General features: G+C 40.8%; 1 protein-coding gene across 1 annotated transcript; it reads left to right on the forward strand.

The window, feature by feature from the left end:
- Positions 1 to 3,730: 3,730 nt before the first annotated feature.
- ugt8 (UDP glycosyltransferase 8) lies at positions 3,731 to 13,425 on the forward strand (the record flags this gene model as incomplete). The annotated part of the gene is given in 2 exon segments (XM_036136986.1): positions 3,731 to 4,000; positions 12,593 to 13,425. A coding segment is annotated over 1 exon segment (831 nt), but the record flags the coding sequence as incomplete, so codon positions are not given.
- Positions 13,426 to 17,857: the final 4,432 nt, after the last annotated feature.

Consider the following 17,857-nt stretch of genomic DNA (forward strand, 5'->3'; position numbering starts at 1 on the left):
TTTTTTTTTTACCATTGGAGGACCAAGTGGACGCTGAGGCGTTGCTGTCGGCCAATAGCTGAAGTGCATTATGTGATGACTCAGGGCATTGCTGAGGAGCTGGGATGGAGAGGCCAGTGAATGCATCGAAAAGAGATGGCCGGACTGTCTGTGTGTGTGTGTGTGTGTGTGTGTGTGGCCGATAACAAGTGGATTAGTGTTGCAGAAGAAACCTGCATTTGTGTTTTAACTACACACACCATCACGGCCCCCGCTCTCAGAGGCATCCAACCCCCTCTCCTCTTCCCCCCCGAATTGCTCTGCAGTCCCCTTTGCTGTTCTGCCGCTTGCCTACAAGTATTTGTCATGTAAACAGAGCGACAGTTGAGTTTTAGTGTCAGCACTCTGACAAAGAAGCCAGTCTTTAGATTTGTCATCTTCGCCGCCTTTCTGCCTGATAAGCATTTTCCCCAGGTGGGAGGTTAACCCAGCCCTCCCGTTTTCTTCCGTAAAGGCCGCGTCCCTTGCCTGGTGCGGTATGTGATATCCTTGAATAAAAATAACGCAGACTCACTGAGTTTCCACACAAAGCTAAAACAGGAATGTGCAACATGATCCGACCGCATTTTTATTAATAATGAAACAAAACTAATTCCCCCTGCTCACAAATGACACTACACATTAACAAGCACAGTAAGAATCACATTTATTTATTGTTGTTCTGACTTTGACACACAATTAAGTAAAGGTGACAGAATAAAAGCCCAGTGACGTTAGGAATTTATGACTGCTTATTCCACAGAACATCCTATAAGTTGTTAAATTTTGTTAAAGTACAATAAGTTTATATTAGCTGATCAATTTGTCAACCTTTCAGTCCTTTTACTTCTTATTTTACTGTATTCTTATTTTTTTGTCTGCGCCATAAATACCAAGTCAAATTCCTTGCAAGTGCAAACCTACTTGGCGATTAAACTTGATTCTGATTTTGACTCTGATTTAGGTGACTGGCCTGCAGTCGACTGCTTGATGGACATCCTGCTTCTAGCCTACCAATGGTAGTTTTAACAGTGTTACCTTAAAAAGAGTAATTACGGGCGATCCTTTAGTTTCCACAGCATGTTTGCAACCAGACATAATTTGCGGCTGTTTTTCCTGTAACCTGTTTTACCGGCTGACAGGCAGTGCTGGCCACCCTGTTTCCCATTGTCCTGATATTATGGAGAATAGGGTAGAGTAGAGATGCACTTTCCTCAGCAGCTCATAAAAGATCTCATTCAGGACTTTAAATCGACAGAAAACATTTGTGATTTTTTTCTTTTTTCTTTTTGGAACTGCAACTTTTTAAAACGTTGGGAGTACCTTTGGTATAATAAACCGGGCCGATGCGTCGACACAACACACCATCTTTTTTTGAATGCTGAAAATGGGCTGTTTGACGGCTTGGATATTCTAATCAATAACTGTTACATTTTATGGAAGATTCAAAGATGAAGAACTTGTACAACAAAAACAACATAATGAAACACTTTAGCACAACTTCACAGGCACAGAATACCCTGATGGTTAATGAAGCAATGAAAATGAAACATTTTACAGTGCCCATTTCAAAACATCTTTTTTATGAGACGAATAAGCCCATCAACATCTTTATCTTCCGCCCGTTTGTAATCAATGCAACAGAAACACAACACGGGACAATATTAGGCATACAAAATGGCATAAAGCCTCAGAAAATGTAGTTGTAATTGGTGTAGATTTCATTCAGACAGTCTATAGTAATTATTTACATTAAAAGACGCCTCTCCTTCGGTCATCGGCTGTGTCCGGAGCCACCAGCCTGGAGGTGTGTCGTCAGACGGTTACCAATAATCATCGAGTGTTTTGACCCTTAACCGTTTCGCTCCCCTGATGGCATGCCAGCAGTGGCAGTCCAGCCACTACTCACTCCTTCCTGGCTGCCCCATAATTATGATGCAAATTCTTCACAATCCGACAAACAATATGAATTAGTGCTCCAAAGTAGCGTGCTATTGCAAAGCAGTGTTGTGCGAAAAAAAAAAATCGGAACCGGTCCGAATTTTTTCATCCATTGCTTTCAGTAAGCCAGGCTTTATTGTCATATACACTATAAAAATGAGTTTGAAAGATTTTTTTTTTAAATAGTTATTTGTGATTTGTTTGCTTTTTCACACGTCTTTTCAAATTGTGTTCAAATTAAGAGTGTAAAATCAGCAGCGAGCGTCAGAATATTATCTGATGGTGAAGAGTTTCCAAACGACTTTTTATTTAAAGAAAACGGGAAGAGTTTCCGCAAGGTCCTGACCTCGGACATGTCAGATACTATGGAGTGGCAGAAATTTATCTCCATAAGATACATCTTCCTGATAGCTCCCGTGTTAGGCGCCTGTCCAGCATGAACAGACGCATTAAATGCGACGTGGCACGGAGGCAATCAGCCTGCGGCACTGCTGTGCCGTCAGAAAAGCCCAGATGGCCTTGTTTCTGGCCTTCAGCTCATCTCTACTGTCGGGTCTGGTGTCTCTCGTCCTTCTCTTGACAACAACACGGAGAATCTGTGTGTTTCAAGTCAGTAGAGTTTGCTATAGCCAGGGGCCCAATCAAGCCCGGTGACACTGTGATCATTAAACCAGGTATTGGTACGTTTGGTAGTGTGAGCAGGTACCAAGTCCAGCTGGAAAATGAATATATAAAACTTGTCAGGAAAGGGGCAAAGACGAAGGAATCTATGATTTCCCGGAAGATATCTGTGCTGACTTAAAAAAAAAAAAAAAACAGAGAAATGTTTAGTACAGCACAGAGTATTTGTCTTTCATTGACAATGCTATTTGCTTCCTTTGTATTCCCCAGTAAACAGAACCTCAAACGTTCGGGGCTTTCATTGAGAAGCAGACTTTGGCACAGGCAATCATTAAGCTTGTTTAAATACAGCAAGAGTTTCCAGAGATAGCAGGTCCCGCCGTATAACATTCTTGTTGCCCAAGAACAGACTCACAAATTGTCACTGTATGTCCTTCCTTTTAATAAAAGGCACATGTATTTTGGATCTACAGTGTTTGCAGATCCAATTAATCAAAATGCTTCTATCAACTCATTAAAATATTGGGTTTATTTTACTGTTGGTAAAAATAAATTTAAAAGATATTACAACACTTTTTGCATTTTTAATAAAACAAACAAACAAACAAACAATATTTGATGGCACACTTGTTTCAACTTGATGATTTCAGCTAACAAACAGGCAAACAGGTTGAACCCCACCAAGCTAAATAATGAGTCTCAATTTTTGAATTGAGGACATAAATACCAATTTTTTTACTATACCTATTGAAAGGCATGCATATCTCTAAATTGGAGTAAGCTTGTTTGATCTAAAAAACAAGGCCATGTATTAGAATGAAAAATAAACCAAAAAACACTGAAAGTTAAGACAAATTTTAAACCCAAAAGAATGGCTCAGGACTGTTTCATGGGGTTGTGTTTCTTGAACTACTATTTTGATCCCGTGTGACAAAAAAAAGAAAAAAGAAAAAAAAAAGGCAGAAACGAAGCACTTTTTGGACCTTCTCTGTCAAAGGAACTTGTGACCTTTAAATGAATCCCAACATCAGCAGCAGCAGCAGCAGCAGCAGCCATGGAGTGGGTTATTGCATAAAGCAGCCTACCTGTGCGGGCTCTACACCCCGCCCTTATTGAACACAAGTCACCTAACCACTCAGTAAGTGCGCTTTTTTTCCTTCTGCCACTCCCTGTGTTTCCATCTTGCAACACCGCGAAGCCCCGCCCTCCACCTCCCCCGTGAAAGGAATAGCGAGTTTCAAGCTTCCCTGCTCCGCCGTAGTTGATTCTTGGGGACCCATTTGAACTTCAGCCGGTCCCCTCTTTTTTCCCCCCCACCCAGAGTCTGTTCTTTGGGTCTGACGCTTGAAATCCCGTTCAGCGGAGTGGGGTCCCGTGCGGTGTAACTTCTTCTCTCCCTCCCGACCTGCACGTCTTAAAGGTAAGGGCAGCTGAAAGCGCGTTTAACAACAGGTGTAACAAGCAGAGCTTTGCCCTGGGTTACGCAGCGAAACCTGCTGGCTGCCGTCCGTTCTTCTCCTGACGGGTCGAGTTTTAGCATTCACGCACTTTATGCCGTCGAGGACGAGACATTATTCACCATTTCCACTTTTTTAATTCATTTATTTGAACTTAATTGCAGCTGAACCCTCACAGCTGACGCTCAGGTGGAGTCGGGTTGGAGTGCTGCGTTCAGGAACTCTGCGAATTTTCAGTATCAAATAAATGTCACCGTCAACAACTGTGAAACGCGTCTGTGTTTTTCGCACTTATTAACGTTTAATAGTCTATAACGGTCACTGCCCTAAACACGTATTTATAGTTGTAGTTTTACTTAAATTAAGAAAAAAAAAGCCCTATGCAATTTATCTGCAATTACACAAAGCTAGTTGGAGTTTTTTTCTCCTTAGGCGCATTGAATGTTGTACCTAAACGTCTCTGGATTGATGGCTTAGTTTTACCATCACCTGTATGCGTTTCAGGTTTCACTGTAGGTGTTTGAGTTTTATAAAAAAACTGATTGTAAATGCAGCATTTTTGTACAGCCACAGCAGGTCTTTAAAACCATTCGGAAAGCTACGATAGTGATCGCCTCATGGTACAAAACAGTTGTTACTTTCAGTCTGACAGTCTTATAATTGAGTATGTAAGCAGCGATTTCTTAACCTGACTCCGCCAGATAGATTTGCTCCGCATAGTGAAACCTTGAAAGCTTGCGAGATCAGGGTGGTCTCACGAGGCTAGCGATTTCTAGCATAGAGCAAAACTTGCAAGTCAAATCAAATTGGCACTAAAGTAATTTCAATCATAAGGATAAAAAAAACAACAACTAAATTTGAGGTAAATTTTAGGCCTTTAATTTATATTAAAACCTGTGAAAATTCAGTTCAAAAATTTAATCGTGAACGTCAGCAAAAAAAAGTTCCTTAAGTTTAATAGCGTTTGACAACATTAAATACAGGAACTGAAAATGTTCTGCTTTAAAGCAAATGGACATATGGCTTGCATTCTTGTTCAGCTGAAATGTTAAAGCTTGATCTTTTTGATTCATTTGTTATAAAAGGTGATCTTTCGTGATTAATATAACCTTTTCGTGGTTAGAATAAATGTCAGTTAATTGACACATAACAGACATTTTAAAGCAGCCCAAAAGGTCACATTCTTTACTGAAGATGATATTTTCCCCATTAACAACTATGGAACAAGAGGGTACCCCGCTTGCATTATTTTTTTTTAAGGGAAACGTTATAGTTAAATCCTGACAGTAAGTTATACATTATTTACTGTGTTTGATGGAAAGCAGACCATGCTTGTGCTAATGAAGCGTGTGCTCACGTATCAAATCCATTGTCTTTGTGTTTTAGTACAGAAAAAAAAAAGAACATGAAAGCAATAATTAACAGGCTAGTTAGTTGATCAAAGACGATCAGTTAATCTTTAGGTAAATTAGATATGGTTATGTTAATCCAGATCTTCAGCAATAAACCCCAGCTACATTATGACTGGAACAAAGCAAAAGGTTGATCCGCCATATTCTGATATGTTTACGTTATCGTGAGAAATTCTCAAATGGCAAATAAAAGTAGTGTTTTTAGGGGACGCTGCAATCGCCAATCATACAACTTGAGGGGGAAAAAAAAATATTCCACTGCGGGCTCTCTAATAACCCATTACCTACCTCATGGTGACCTACATTTAACATTTATAGGTACAGAATACTGGACCTCTTTGGAAGTCGCTACTAAGTAGTAAATGTAGCGTTTTTGACTGCCTTCAGTCACTGAGGTATTGCGAGAGCTATGGTAGTATTCATCATCTGGTGTGTTACTTTTCAGTCTTTTTAGGCCTCAAATGTCTTCACGCTGACAGGATTTTCAGTTTGCTTGCCTGTGCAAAACGTGTAATCCACCTGAAAAGACTTTCATCCTTTAGTTATTCTTTGTGGCATTGCTTCAGCGTTCAAAAAAAAATGTCTGACTGAGTGCCTTTACGCAAAGCCAATAATTGTGTAAGACGATGAGATTTAAAGCCACCTTGACGAGGCGTGGGTCTGGATGGATTGTTTTCCGGCACCTATACAAAAAGAGCAGCACAGCATCGTGGCTATGGCACAATGAAGCAAACACATGTTGCATCACTTGAACTTATCGGCTTGTTTTTACAACAACTTGCCAGTGTCTCACGGCTTGCCAGATGCAGTGATTCAACAGTTGCCCCAATAAGAACGACGGGCGGTGCTCGTCTAGCAACCAGAAAGGTCCTCGGGCAGCCATATTGATGGTGTGAGGGGGAAACGTGTAGCAGCAGGATTACTTCTGCCTGCTCGGCACAGCAACAGGTGGAGGAGAGGCAGCGCTGCCTAAACCGCCAGAGAACGCGCTGGCACATTTACTGTGATTGCTTTGAAAGGACTTTAAGATGTAGGAGAAGCATGTTGGACAGTTTTGGGTTTTTAAAACTGTAATTTATTTAAAAAAAAAAAGGAAAAAAAAAACCCTAACCTGATTGACGGACCTTCTGCAGACAAGTTTTGTGAAGACTCTTTTTATGATTACAAAGTCATCAGAGATTTTAGTGTTGTGCACCTTCATCCTGTATGCCCAACTTCTTCTTTTAATCTTGCATTTGAAAGTAATCTGGGTTATTTTTGCTAACCCTGGCCTGGGTGGGTTTAACGCAGCAACTAACAGTGTACTAAATGTTGCTTTGTGCCATTGACTGTGTGACTCTTTGGTCTTCTGTAACCCTACAGACCGGTAACCTGACTCCGCCAGATAGATTTGCTTCGCATATCCATCTGGAAACCTTCCGTTGAAGTAATTTTGGGAAGGGGCGAAAATACTGGTTAGCTGATTGGCCTATGATGGTGATAGACAAGCCAAATAAACCAATCAGATCAACAAAGCATATGACGTACTCGTCAACATGCTTCGTCGTCGCTCGTAACAGAGCGACGACGAAAACACAACCACAAGCCAAGCTACTCTTGCTGCTGCAGGTAAAGGCTCGTTAGCTCAGCAGAGAAATACTCTGTAATTCTGATAAAACTTGCTCGATAGCCACGCTAACGCTAGTTTCATCGGCTGAAACCGCCATGTTCTTTAGACTGAACTGTCGATCTTCTCATTGCGTCACACCTCAACCCGCCTCAAAGCCAACGCTGATTGGACGTTCGTTTGGTGAACGGCTCCAAATTTTCTTTAACGGAGAGTAGCCAGACTGATCTGCGAGTGAAACCTTGAAAGCTCGCGAGATCAGGATGGTCTCACGAGGCTAACAGACCGGGTCATGGTTCTTGACAAAGTGTTGTTACAACTGTCCAATTTCAAAACATAAAGCCAGCATTGGGATTAAAAGTGTTGTCTCTTGGATAGATGAAGCCTGTCGGACCTGTTCTGGTGGTGGTGTCGATGGCTGGGAGTTGAAACTCATTGATTATTTAAAAAAAAAAAAAAGGAAAGGGAAATTTGTTTCTGGTTTGTAGACAGTAGTTTTTCACTCTTAAAGCTATATGCCTCATAAGTTCTTTCTAGTCTATCATTGGAAAATGTTAGTATTTACAGGGGTTATTTAACTGCAGACATTATCTTGGCCCTCTCTCTGTCGAAGGCTGATGAAGCTTTAAAAGATAAGGGCAAGCTGAGAGATTGTGTTGCCATTATAAACAGCGTCTCATGTGCCCTGGCTTGGGAAAGTCAAGTGTTTTAAAAAAAAAAATTCTGTTTTCGTCACTGTTCAGGATGTTAATCTCTCTGGTGCCTCCGTCTTGTCTTGGTGTGGACTGTTTTGAAGCATACATAATGGGACACAATTGGACATATCGCTGCCTGTGTTTTAGAAAACTAACTCTTAATAACTTTGTACTGGAGAGGTAGATTTTTGTTATAGTTTTGTAATTTTTTTGTAATTTTATTCAATTTTACTATGCAGTTTAGCTTTGGTTGCAAAAGCTGACATTATCTCATTCTCAAAACGTGTGTGTGTGTGTGTGTGCATACAGGCTATACAGACCACCCCTTTGATTACTTGTTGAATTCTTTCTGCAGTAGAGAAGAGACAGGCTTGACTGTCATGCGTTCAACGTCACATCCTCCCCTTCACAGGAGCCACTGAGTGAAATGCTCCCCAGCCCGCTGTGGGGGCCAAGCTGCTCCAGATCAGGAATAAAACAATTTTCCTGGTTTTAATTATGGCGTAAGAAAACATTTGGCAATGTCTCCCCATTGATATTGTAATGGATTTGCTTTTCATTGAGACACGACAGGAAGCTGTAATATGAACCGAGTATTTCAACGTGATAGCCTAAATGGAAGAGGCTTTTAACAATTGCTTAGAAATTGTATGCTTAGGCGTTTCTGTAGTGTGGTTGGGCAGATATAACGAGGAGCTAAAGGGAAATAAAAGACAAAAAAATTCAGTGTCCTGTGGCCTTTTTGCCTTTGTTGCGACTGCACGGTGCCTGTAGGGTATATTTTGTTTGCTGAAGCCAAAATGGCCATTAGCTACCCAAAAACTGCCAATTACCGTGAGCGTTTTCTGCTCTGTCAGTGATGATGGCTTTCAGAAGGAGAGCTTTTGCAGTAATTCTAAGCAAGTTTGCGAGTCGCTACTTTTCTTACTTGCATTTTTTAATATGATGATTATAAATGTCTTAAAACCATAAAGCTAAGATGCTCCTGTTAAAGCAATAACGCATCACATTGACACCTCTAACCCTGCAAGTGTATCTTCCAAACTGTTAGCTTGGAGTTTGGAGAAGTCTCATAACGTGTATCATTTCTTATCAAACGATCCCCTTTACCCAGAGGAAGCGGCTGCAGGGTAACAAGACCCGATTGTTAGTAATTTAAGTCGTGACGCATCAGAGTCCTGCGCAGACGGCGGCTGGTTCCCATGGCTACTGTCAACAGTGCGGACTTTGGAGTGTTTGTTTGCGATCTACTCTGGGCAGTGCCAAACAAAATGGTGGCCCATCTCGAGGACTCTCCCAAGCCCCAGCTGCTTGCAGAGACGATGTGCCTGCTGTGAACAAATGGCTGACTCCTGTGCTTTGGTAGCATAGCTTAGCAGAGAAGAAAGGAAATGGTGCCAGCATTTTTAAAATCTGGATTCAGTAAATGTATATGTCGTATACATTTAGTAACCAAAAGCCATAGGCTTGATTTATTTTTATTTTTATTTTTTTTTGTATGGGAAATCAGTCTAACAGCAATCATTCATGTATTTTATAGGGGTTGGATTTGATGGAGCAAACACAAAGCACATCACAACAACAGAAGTGGGAGGAAAAGGATACATGGTCTTCTTTTTGGATTTATTTATTATGTCACAAATATCTATCTGAAAAGTGTGGCGGGCTTTTTTTTTTTTTTTATTCCACCCCTCCTTGAGTCGATGGTTTGCTGAACCGTCCTTCACTGGAATTGCAGGTCTATTGGGGTATGATCCTAGCAGCTTTGCACATCTAGAGTAAATGTTTCACCTCCTGTTTTTCTAAGTTGCACTTGCTCAAGCTCAGTCCGATCAGGCGGAGAGCATCCATGAGCAGCAATTTCCTAGTCTTGTCAAATAATCTCAGTTAGATTTCCATCTGAACTCTGAGTGAGCTGCTCTACTGCATTGATCTGATGCGATCTAAACCAGTTTGTTCTACTTCTGGCTTTCTCGGGTGGTTGTCCTGCTGGAAGACGAACATTTGCTCTAGTCTCCAGACTGCTGCAACTTCTAACAGATATTCCTAGATATTCCATAACATCTTTACTGTCTCGAATGCTGTAGAGCCCTCCCAATGCACGATGCACCCACCACCGTGTCTCACTGTGGTAATAATGGTGCGTCAAAGGTGACGGTAAGATTAGTTTTTTTTTTCTTCGGCAGCTTCGGAAGGCTAAAAGTTGCTCTGGAATAATTTTATTTTTTGCAGGTATCAAGGTAAAGGGAGTCTAATACATACACATGCCACACGTTTTCCTTTATTTTATCCAATCTCATTATTTTGTTTTGGTCCATCACACAAAATCCCAAATAAATACCCTTCTTAAGTGCTTTGTCTTAACATAGCAGAATCCCTAAAATGTTAATTGGTTTGAACAGTTTTATACTTTCTGTTTATCAGCGGGTATTTTCCCCCTCTTCCTCCAAAATGTCACTATATCTTCCAAGGTGGAGCGTCCAGGGAAAAGCCATAATAGAGAGGCGATGGATAATTGATACTCTTCACAAGGGGGTTGATCATTAATCCAAACGAGAAGCACAGAGAATAAGAGTGGGCATATAGGCGCAGTGACATGATAAAGGCTCTTTGTGGTGTTGTTTGTGAATAGAGCGGGCCGGAGGTTTAGAGTGACGCTGGTACTACCCACACCATGTCAGCGACGGCCCTGCACACACCGTGCTGGCATGAAAGGGTTCGATCCAGCGGGGTCAAACCAAAACACACGCTTACGGTTTTCTGAGAAGTAAAACGCTGCACAAATCTAGATGTTTAAAACCAGTGGTTGCAATTTGTGCCCTGATAACTGTATTGTATTCAACAGTTTTCATTCAATAGGCATCAGCCAGCTGATCAGGGGTACCTTCACATAAGGCTGATGGGAAAACCTTTTTTAGTATTTAGGGAGGTCAAAATGAAGTGGGGAAAAATAAATGTGATGGATGATAAAGCATCTTCTCAGCGCAGTTGAAGTCTTAACTGAAAGAACAAAAGGGAAAGATAAATGTTGAAATACTGGCAACAAGGATTTTTTTTCCCTTCTCATTTGCGGTTATCAACATGTAAACTTGGCGTCATCATTTGCTGGGATTCACCATCACTGTGACGCTGTGCACTTTCTACAGTTTTTGTAACAGCCCCAGGTTAGACACATGGTGTTTACGCCAACACTGTCATGGTGCTCTTGAGCAAATGTTGCTGGCCCAGCAACACTGTCTGGTCATAACGGACAGGTAGTGCTTGTTTTTTGGCTAAATGTTAGTTTTTACAATGCAAGGATGGACGTATGTTGGACTTTCTCTTACTTAGCATTTCCTTTTGGCACATTTTTTTTTTTTTTTTGTATTATTGACTTGATGAGAATTATTTGATGGTTTTCTTCACTCATTATAGAAGTTATTTAGGGGGCAAAAAATAAAATGAAAAAGATCACACACTAAGAATGGTTTAAAAAAAATAAAATAAATAAATTCACAGTGCTACACTTTGTTACATCTACTGTTAATAGTGCAAACCTTCCCCATTTGCCAGAAGGATAGCACTCGGTCTTCTCCTACAACATTTCTGGTAGTTGGGGCCTTCAGAAAGCTGGATGTTTGGCCTTCTTTAGACGGGCTCGCCCATAATCCTCTCTGAAATGCAATGTTTTGCAGCTCATCACAATCATCTTCTGCAGGATTTAGGTCTGTAGACTAAGATGACCATTGATGAAGGCTTATTTTGCTTAGCTTTTCCGTACCCGACCTGTTGACAGTTTGAGTTAAAGGGCCGGTAGTGTCTAGCAGACTCCATGCATTGATATTTGTCATAGTAGGTCAGAAAAAGCTTTTTCTGGCATGGCCACCCGACAAGCAGTTGGCACGTTGATAGAACTGGTTGCCATGGCATCCAGTGGTTGCTTGGAGATCAGTCCAGTTCTGCAGAGTTCGCCAGGTAGTGCTAACTAGTGACGAGACTCATAAGGGCCCGTTCTCGTAACGGCTCGTCTCGTTTTACCGGTTCGATAATTTGGCCACAAGAGAAGAGACGGTGAGTTCAGAGGCAAAAAACAGTTTAACATATATTTATTACAATTTGGAATTCCAAAGTGGGAGACACAAGTTTTATCACCGAGTGGATATCCTAATCTTATCCCGGAAACGCTCTGCGTGAGTCGTAAGAAGTGTCTCAGCGCTTACACTCGAAACAAGCCTTTTTACCCAGAGGCGGTTATAGAAGGGGGCTGGACTAACCTTCCCTCGACCAGCCTCCTAGTCTAAGTGCAGAGGCTGAGTCTGCTAAAACATCTGTTTCCTGACACTTGACCGTTAGATGTAATCTATTACCCTAGCTCGGTTCCTGGGAGTTAACATTGGGAAATAGCATTGAGAAAATAATTTTAAAAACGTCATCTGCTCACAAGGCTGTCATAAATTCCCCGTCCCATCCTGTGGCTGCTACACGCTCGCTGAAGTCTGAATCCACCTTTTTGCTCTGGACACATTCTCATATTTAGGCTACTGGGTTAAAAGTTGATATCTGTATTACTTTAAAATACACTATTATCATATAAGTAATTGTATATTTCCATATCACTAGTCAGTGTGAGAAACTAGCTCCTTCAGAGCTTATTTTTTAATTACTGTGCCATTTTCTAAATTTAAATATCTTGTGAATTTTGTTTTTTTTAGATTTTAAATCCTTCACCCTAACAATGTATGACAAATTATGTTGTTATTCAAATTGAAACAGTAGCATTTTATGTACTGTACTTTTCTTCAGAATTTATTCTCCTGTAATTTTTACCTGCTAACCTATTTTTTTATTATTTTTTTTTTATAGCCATGTTGCTGCCATCGCTGCTGCTGCTCGTTCTCACCTTCCTCGCCTGGACTCCCAGCACAACGTGGGCCGCTAAAATCATCGTGGTCCCGCCTATAATGTTCGAATCGCACCTCTACATCTTCAAGACGCTGGCCACGGCGCTGCACCAGGAGGGCCACGAGACCCATTTTCTAGTTTCAGAGGGCCGCGAGGTCCCCCCCTCTCCCCACTACCACCTGCAGCGCTACCCAGGCATCTTTAACAGCACCACGGCTGACAACTTCCTCCAGTCTAAAGTCAGCAACATCTTCTCAGGCCGCTTGACATTCCTCGAACTCTTTGACATCCTGGACCATTACTCTCAGAACTGCGATGCAGTGGTGGGCAACGGCGACGTGATGAACCGCCTGAAGGAGGCCAAGTTCGACCTGCTGCTAGTGGATCCCAACGAGATGTGCGGCTTTGTGATCGCTCATATCCTGGGTGTGCAATACGCTGTTTTCAGCACCGGCTTGTGGTACCCGGCAGAGGTCGGAGCCCCGGCGCCATTGTCGTACGTGCCAGAATTCAACTCGCTGCTGACGGACCGCATGTCCTTAATTCAGAGGGTCGCTAACACAGGCGTCTACCTGGCACAGCGCTTTGGAGTCCATTACATTGTGTTGCCCAAGTATGACCGGATTATGAGGAAGCACGGAGTCAAGCCCTATGCGGCCATGGCTGACTTGGTGCAGGGCAGCAGGCTGTGGATGCTGTGCACTGACATGGCTCTGGAGTTCCCGAGGCCCACCCTCCCCCATGTCGTCTACATCGGTGGCATCCTCACAAAGCCCCCGAGCCCGCTGTCACAGGTCAGTACCAAGAAGGATGTTTATGTTGTGTTGTTTTTTTCACACTTCCGTGTTTCAGATCATTCTAAAAATTCTAATATCAAACAGAAATAACCTGAGTAAATACAAAAAGCAGGTTTAAATTATTATTTTGTAGAGAGCTATGCAAACCAAACTGGCCCTGTGTTAAAAAAAAAATGCCTGTGAACCTATAAACTGGTGGTGCCAGCAATAGTTATCAGGCATTTCTGATAACTGGCAATCAGGCTTTTTATGGAGGAATTTTGGCTCATTCTTTGCAGAGTTGTCTGATTTAATCTTTGTCTGGCCATTTCATAGAATATTCTGCCAAAGGTTTTGGGGATCCTTACATGGATTATTTGCTAAATATTAGAAAGTTATATGTGATCCTTTTTGTCAGCAATATTTTTATTTAAAATTTTTTTGTTTTTTTATTTTTCCCCCCTGGAACCCTCCTGTGGAAGCCATTTTTGCCCGTTCTCTATCCTGTTATGAAATCATGAACACAGACTTTAACTGAAGCGTGTGAGAGCTGCATTGCTGTAGATGTTGTTCTGCGTTCATTTGTGACGTTCTGGAGGAGTCGTTAATGAGCTTTTGGATTCGGATTTAGATTTTGGAAGGGTGGCTGAATCTGGAAAGGTTCGCCACTGTTCCATGTTTCTTCAATTTGAGGATGACTGCTCTAAACGGGGTTCAGTGCAGCATTATGTTTAGCTTTTTTTTAATCTTTTAGTCTACTTTATGTTGCCTTGCAGGCTCTATTTAGGCCTTTTCTCTGTAATATAGGTTAGGTAACAATCAGAAATTGAATTCAGCTGTCCATTAAAAAAAGGACAGTTAATTTCATAGTTTAACAAGCAGAGCAACTATATTTTCCCATAGGGTCCGATTTTCTTTACAAAATGAAATCATAATTTTAAAAACTGCTTTTGATAGTTACTCAGTTTATCCTTGTCTGATATTAAATGTGTTTGATCTAATTCTGTAAGGGGGCAAATATCTTTTTACAGCACTGAGCGTAATAGGTAATTTTTTGTGTCTGGTTCAAAAAAGCTTCTGTTTAATCTGTAGGACTCATACGATGGGAAATTTGAATGGTAAAATGCAAAATAAAGGGAGTGGAGTTTGGGGCAGTCGCTCCGCGCTTGACCCGCTCTGCCTGTTTCGGATCACCACTACCTCGTTCTCGTTCTGTTTACTAGACAGACAGCCGGCTGCCTGTAATGTCATGGGCTGCAAACTAAAGGACAGCATCCACCGCTGTTATACTGCTACAGACTTTAAGCACGCCAAATTTACTTTCAAATACCTTCATGTCTGTGAACCAGAGTGCCGACAAGCTAACTGTGCCCTGATTATCAGCCACCTGAAACTATTTTTTAGCAGAAGCGTTGTTAGGATCCTGGCACATTCGGGGCTTAGCCCACCTTAGTTACATTTTAAAACAGTAATATAGCTTGTAAGTAATTTCATATTTAAATAATATAGACCATCTTATACATGTCCGCCTACACGTGGGGTTTTTGTATGAATGGGAATTAAATGATGTATATAATCTGTTTACATGGCTTTTTTTAATTGTTAGCAGCCAGGGTAAAGAGAAAGAGAAATGTGGTAATCTGTTGAATGAAATTAATCCAACAATTTGTAAAAATGTCTTGTGAACGGGTTTTGCGTCCTCTGTCTGACAAAGCTTACTTACAGAGAGTCTCATAAATGGGATCGACTCATCACCGGCGCAAAGTTCCTGTTTAGATGCAATCAGTGATTCTCTCTTTACTTTCTATGTTTCACCTTTCCTAGATCATAAAAAAAGGATGCATTCTTTTTAAAAATAGTCAACCTCTAGCTTGATTTATTTTTTTCCTCCATTTTAGTTGGATTTGTCTATAAAACTGAAATATTGTCATTTTGGTTTTTGTTGAGGCCTCCAAATAATGTAAAAAAAACAGCCAGCACCATCAGTTTTTCAGTCATTCTTGATTAGATTATTTTTTTTCTATAACAGTTTTTTGTGACCGAGTCAGGTTTTACTGGCTTTTATGGTGATCGTTTAATGAAAACCCCCTTTTGTATTTATAATTTAATGGTGCGCATATTCAGATTTTAAGCATGCTTATGTAATATTCCTCAATTCACTCATTCACTTTGTTTCCTCTTTTTTCTTTAATATTGTTGTCTTTTTGCTTATTTATTCACCAAACTCTTATTTGTGAATTATTCAGGAACACTCAGTACATTGATAGATGTACAAATGTTCAATTGGATGATGCTTCTTGGTTCTTGGGCCCTCTTTCAATTTTTTTTGTTTCATCCTATTTCTGTTTCGACTCTTCTTTGCTTCGAAGCCCACGGCATCCATCATGCTGTCAGACTGTAGCAACAGATTAATTAATGCACTTCATTTTATGAATGAAGACTGATATCTAGAGATAGGACCTGGATCAGATGTATAATAGTAAGACTAGACAGAAAATGATTGGAGAAGCTGCGAAAGACCAAATAAAAACTTCACTTTAAGTCATTTACTTGCGAGACTATAAAAAAAAAAACTTGGAAGGAGATCAAAAACTAATTTAAGAGGTTTTAAAAAGTACAGCTTTCTTATTTATTTCTGTAACCCCTTAGTCTGGTTAGGCTTTACTTTTTTGCTCTGTAACAAAGAAATTCTCACAGTTTTTATCACTAGCTCTAAAAAGATTCGAACCTCCTTAATGAGCCGAGCCATATAAATCATACTGCTACTATGTCTGAAAGTCTTTTTATCGGTGAGATGGCAGACAAAGACAAACTTCTGTAGTTTCTGTAGTTTTCTTCGGCTGTATGGAGCACAGAGTAACACAGAGGTGCCCCCTTCCCAACCAATTACTGGCTTGCAAGAATGATAAACCTGGGTATTTGAAAAGTTTGTTGTTTGCAAAAACCATAGAGAGTCATGACATAAAGATGGAAGGAGTGCTGCTTATCACTCCTATGAAGGTAACACTGTTTTTTTAAAACTACATATGGTAAGCTTTGAGTGGCTTGTGTGGGAAAGCAGCTGAGTGCAAGATGGCTACCATGATAGAAAGTCCAACAAACTATACGGCTCGTTTAAAGAGAAAAACGGCAAAAATATGTAATTTATTTTTATAGTAGGTTTATTTCAAACTAGAACAAAATCTTGTTTTTTTTCTGTTTATGCTTAAGTATAGCACATACTCACTTTGATTTGAAGTTTTATTAGAATCATTAGCTGCAGAAGTAGAATTGTTACTTTCTGTTTTTAAATAAAAGCCAAGAGATAACTTTACAAATTTAGTTTTAATGTTCCGTATGAATGCGGTTATACCGGATTTCACGAAGGGGTGTGATACCCTAAAAATCTGATAATGGCCTATGCCAAAGCGTATTGAATTAGAAGTTGTAGAAATGTCTTTTGCTTACAGTTCCTACAATCAGAGCCATAAATATCCAGAGCCAAGTGTTGGTAATAATAGCAATTCAACAAAGCGCTTCAGAGAAGACTGAAATTTGACTATGTAATTATGAAAATGTGTGGTCTCCTGCGTAGGATGGGAAGTTCATCGTTTTAAACTCATTGTTTTGAAAATGCTTTTTGACTTCCTCATATTGATTTTTTTTTTTTTTTTTCAACCAGTTTTTCTTCAGTGTGTTTATCGTCTATCTCTGCTGACTTTAGGGTGTAAAATGTCTTTAAAGTAAGGGCAGCGGGGACAACCTGTTCCCATGTTTTGTTTGGCAAAACATGCTGATTTGTTCCCTGGCTGCATTTCAGAAGTTGTTCTAACTTGTGTTTAATATTAAAATGTAATATTGTTATATTTTTGCTTTTAAAAATTACATAAAGATTAAAAACTCCGGGTTTGTGACCTATTAGTAACTTATCCCCGTTTTTTTTTTATTTATTTTTTTTTTTTAAGTAATCCCTTCAATATCTCTTTCAAAACGTTGTGATTACTTCATCTAGTTTTTTTTTTTATCACTATGTCTATCTTATCGCATCCTGCAACAAAGTGAGTCTTCATCGGCGAGGCGGGGGTTAGTACGGGTTTGAGCTGAATGCATATGGTAAATTTTGAACGGGCGGTGAAGAGAGCAGAGGCGGGCGGTGATGGGAGTTAGTTCAACGTTTGGGCATTGAGAGAAAGCGGGCCGTCGGTATCTGCTGCTGGGAGTTTTAGGAATGCCACTTGAGGCAAATAGGGAGCATTGTGCCGCGCTGTGTAGAGGGAGTTATAATGGAAGTGGAGGGAGAACGCGCTCATTGTTCCCAGGAGAACTCTGGGGACACTGGGACTCTTTTTAAGAGGTCACTAAGGCTGTGTTGTAGGACTGGTAGGGCCGTGCCGCTGGGACACAGGGCCCAGTGTGCCCATGAGGTTGCGCCGTGCCAGGGCCGACCTGAGCTGCTGCAGCTGGACCCGTC

This window comes from Fundulus heteroclitus, chromosome 5, assembly GCF_011125445.2.
Source record: "Fundulus heteroclitus isolate FHET01 chromosome 5, MU-UCD_Fhet_4.1, whole genome shotgun sequence".
NCBI classification, from domain to species: domain Eukaryota; kingdom Metazoa; phylum Chordata; class Actinopteri; order Cyprinodontiformes; family Fundulidae; genus Fundulus; species Fundulus heteroclitus.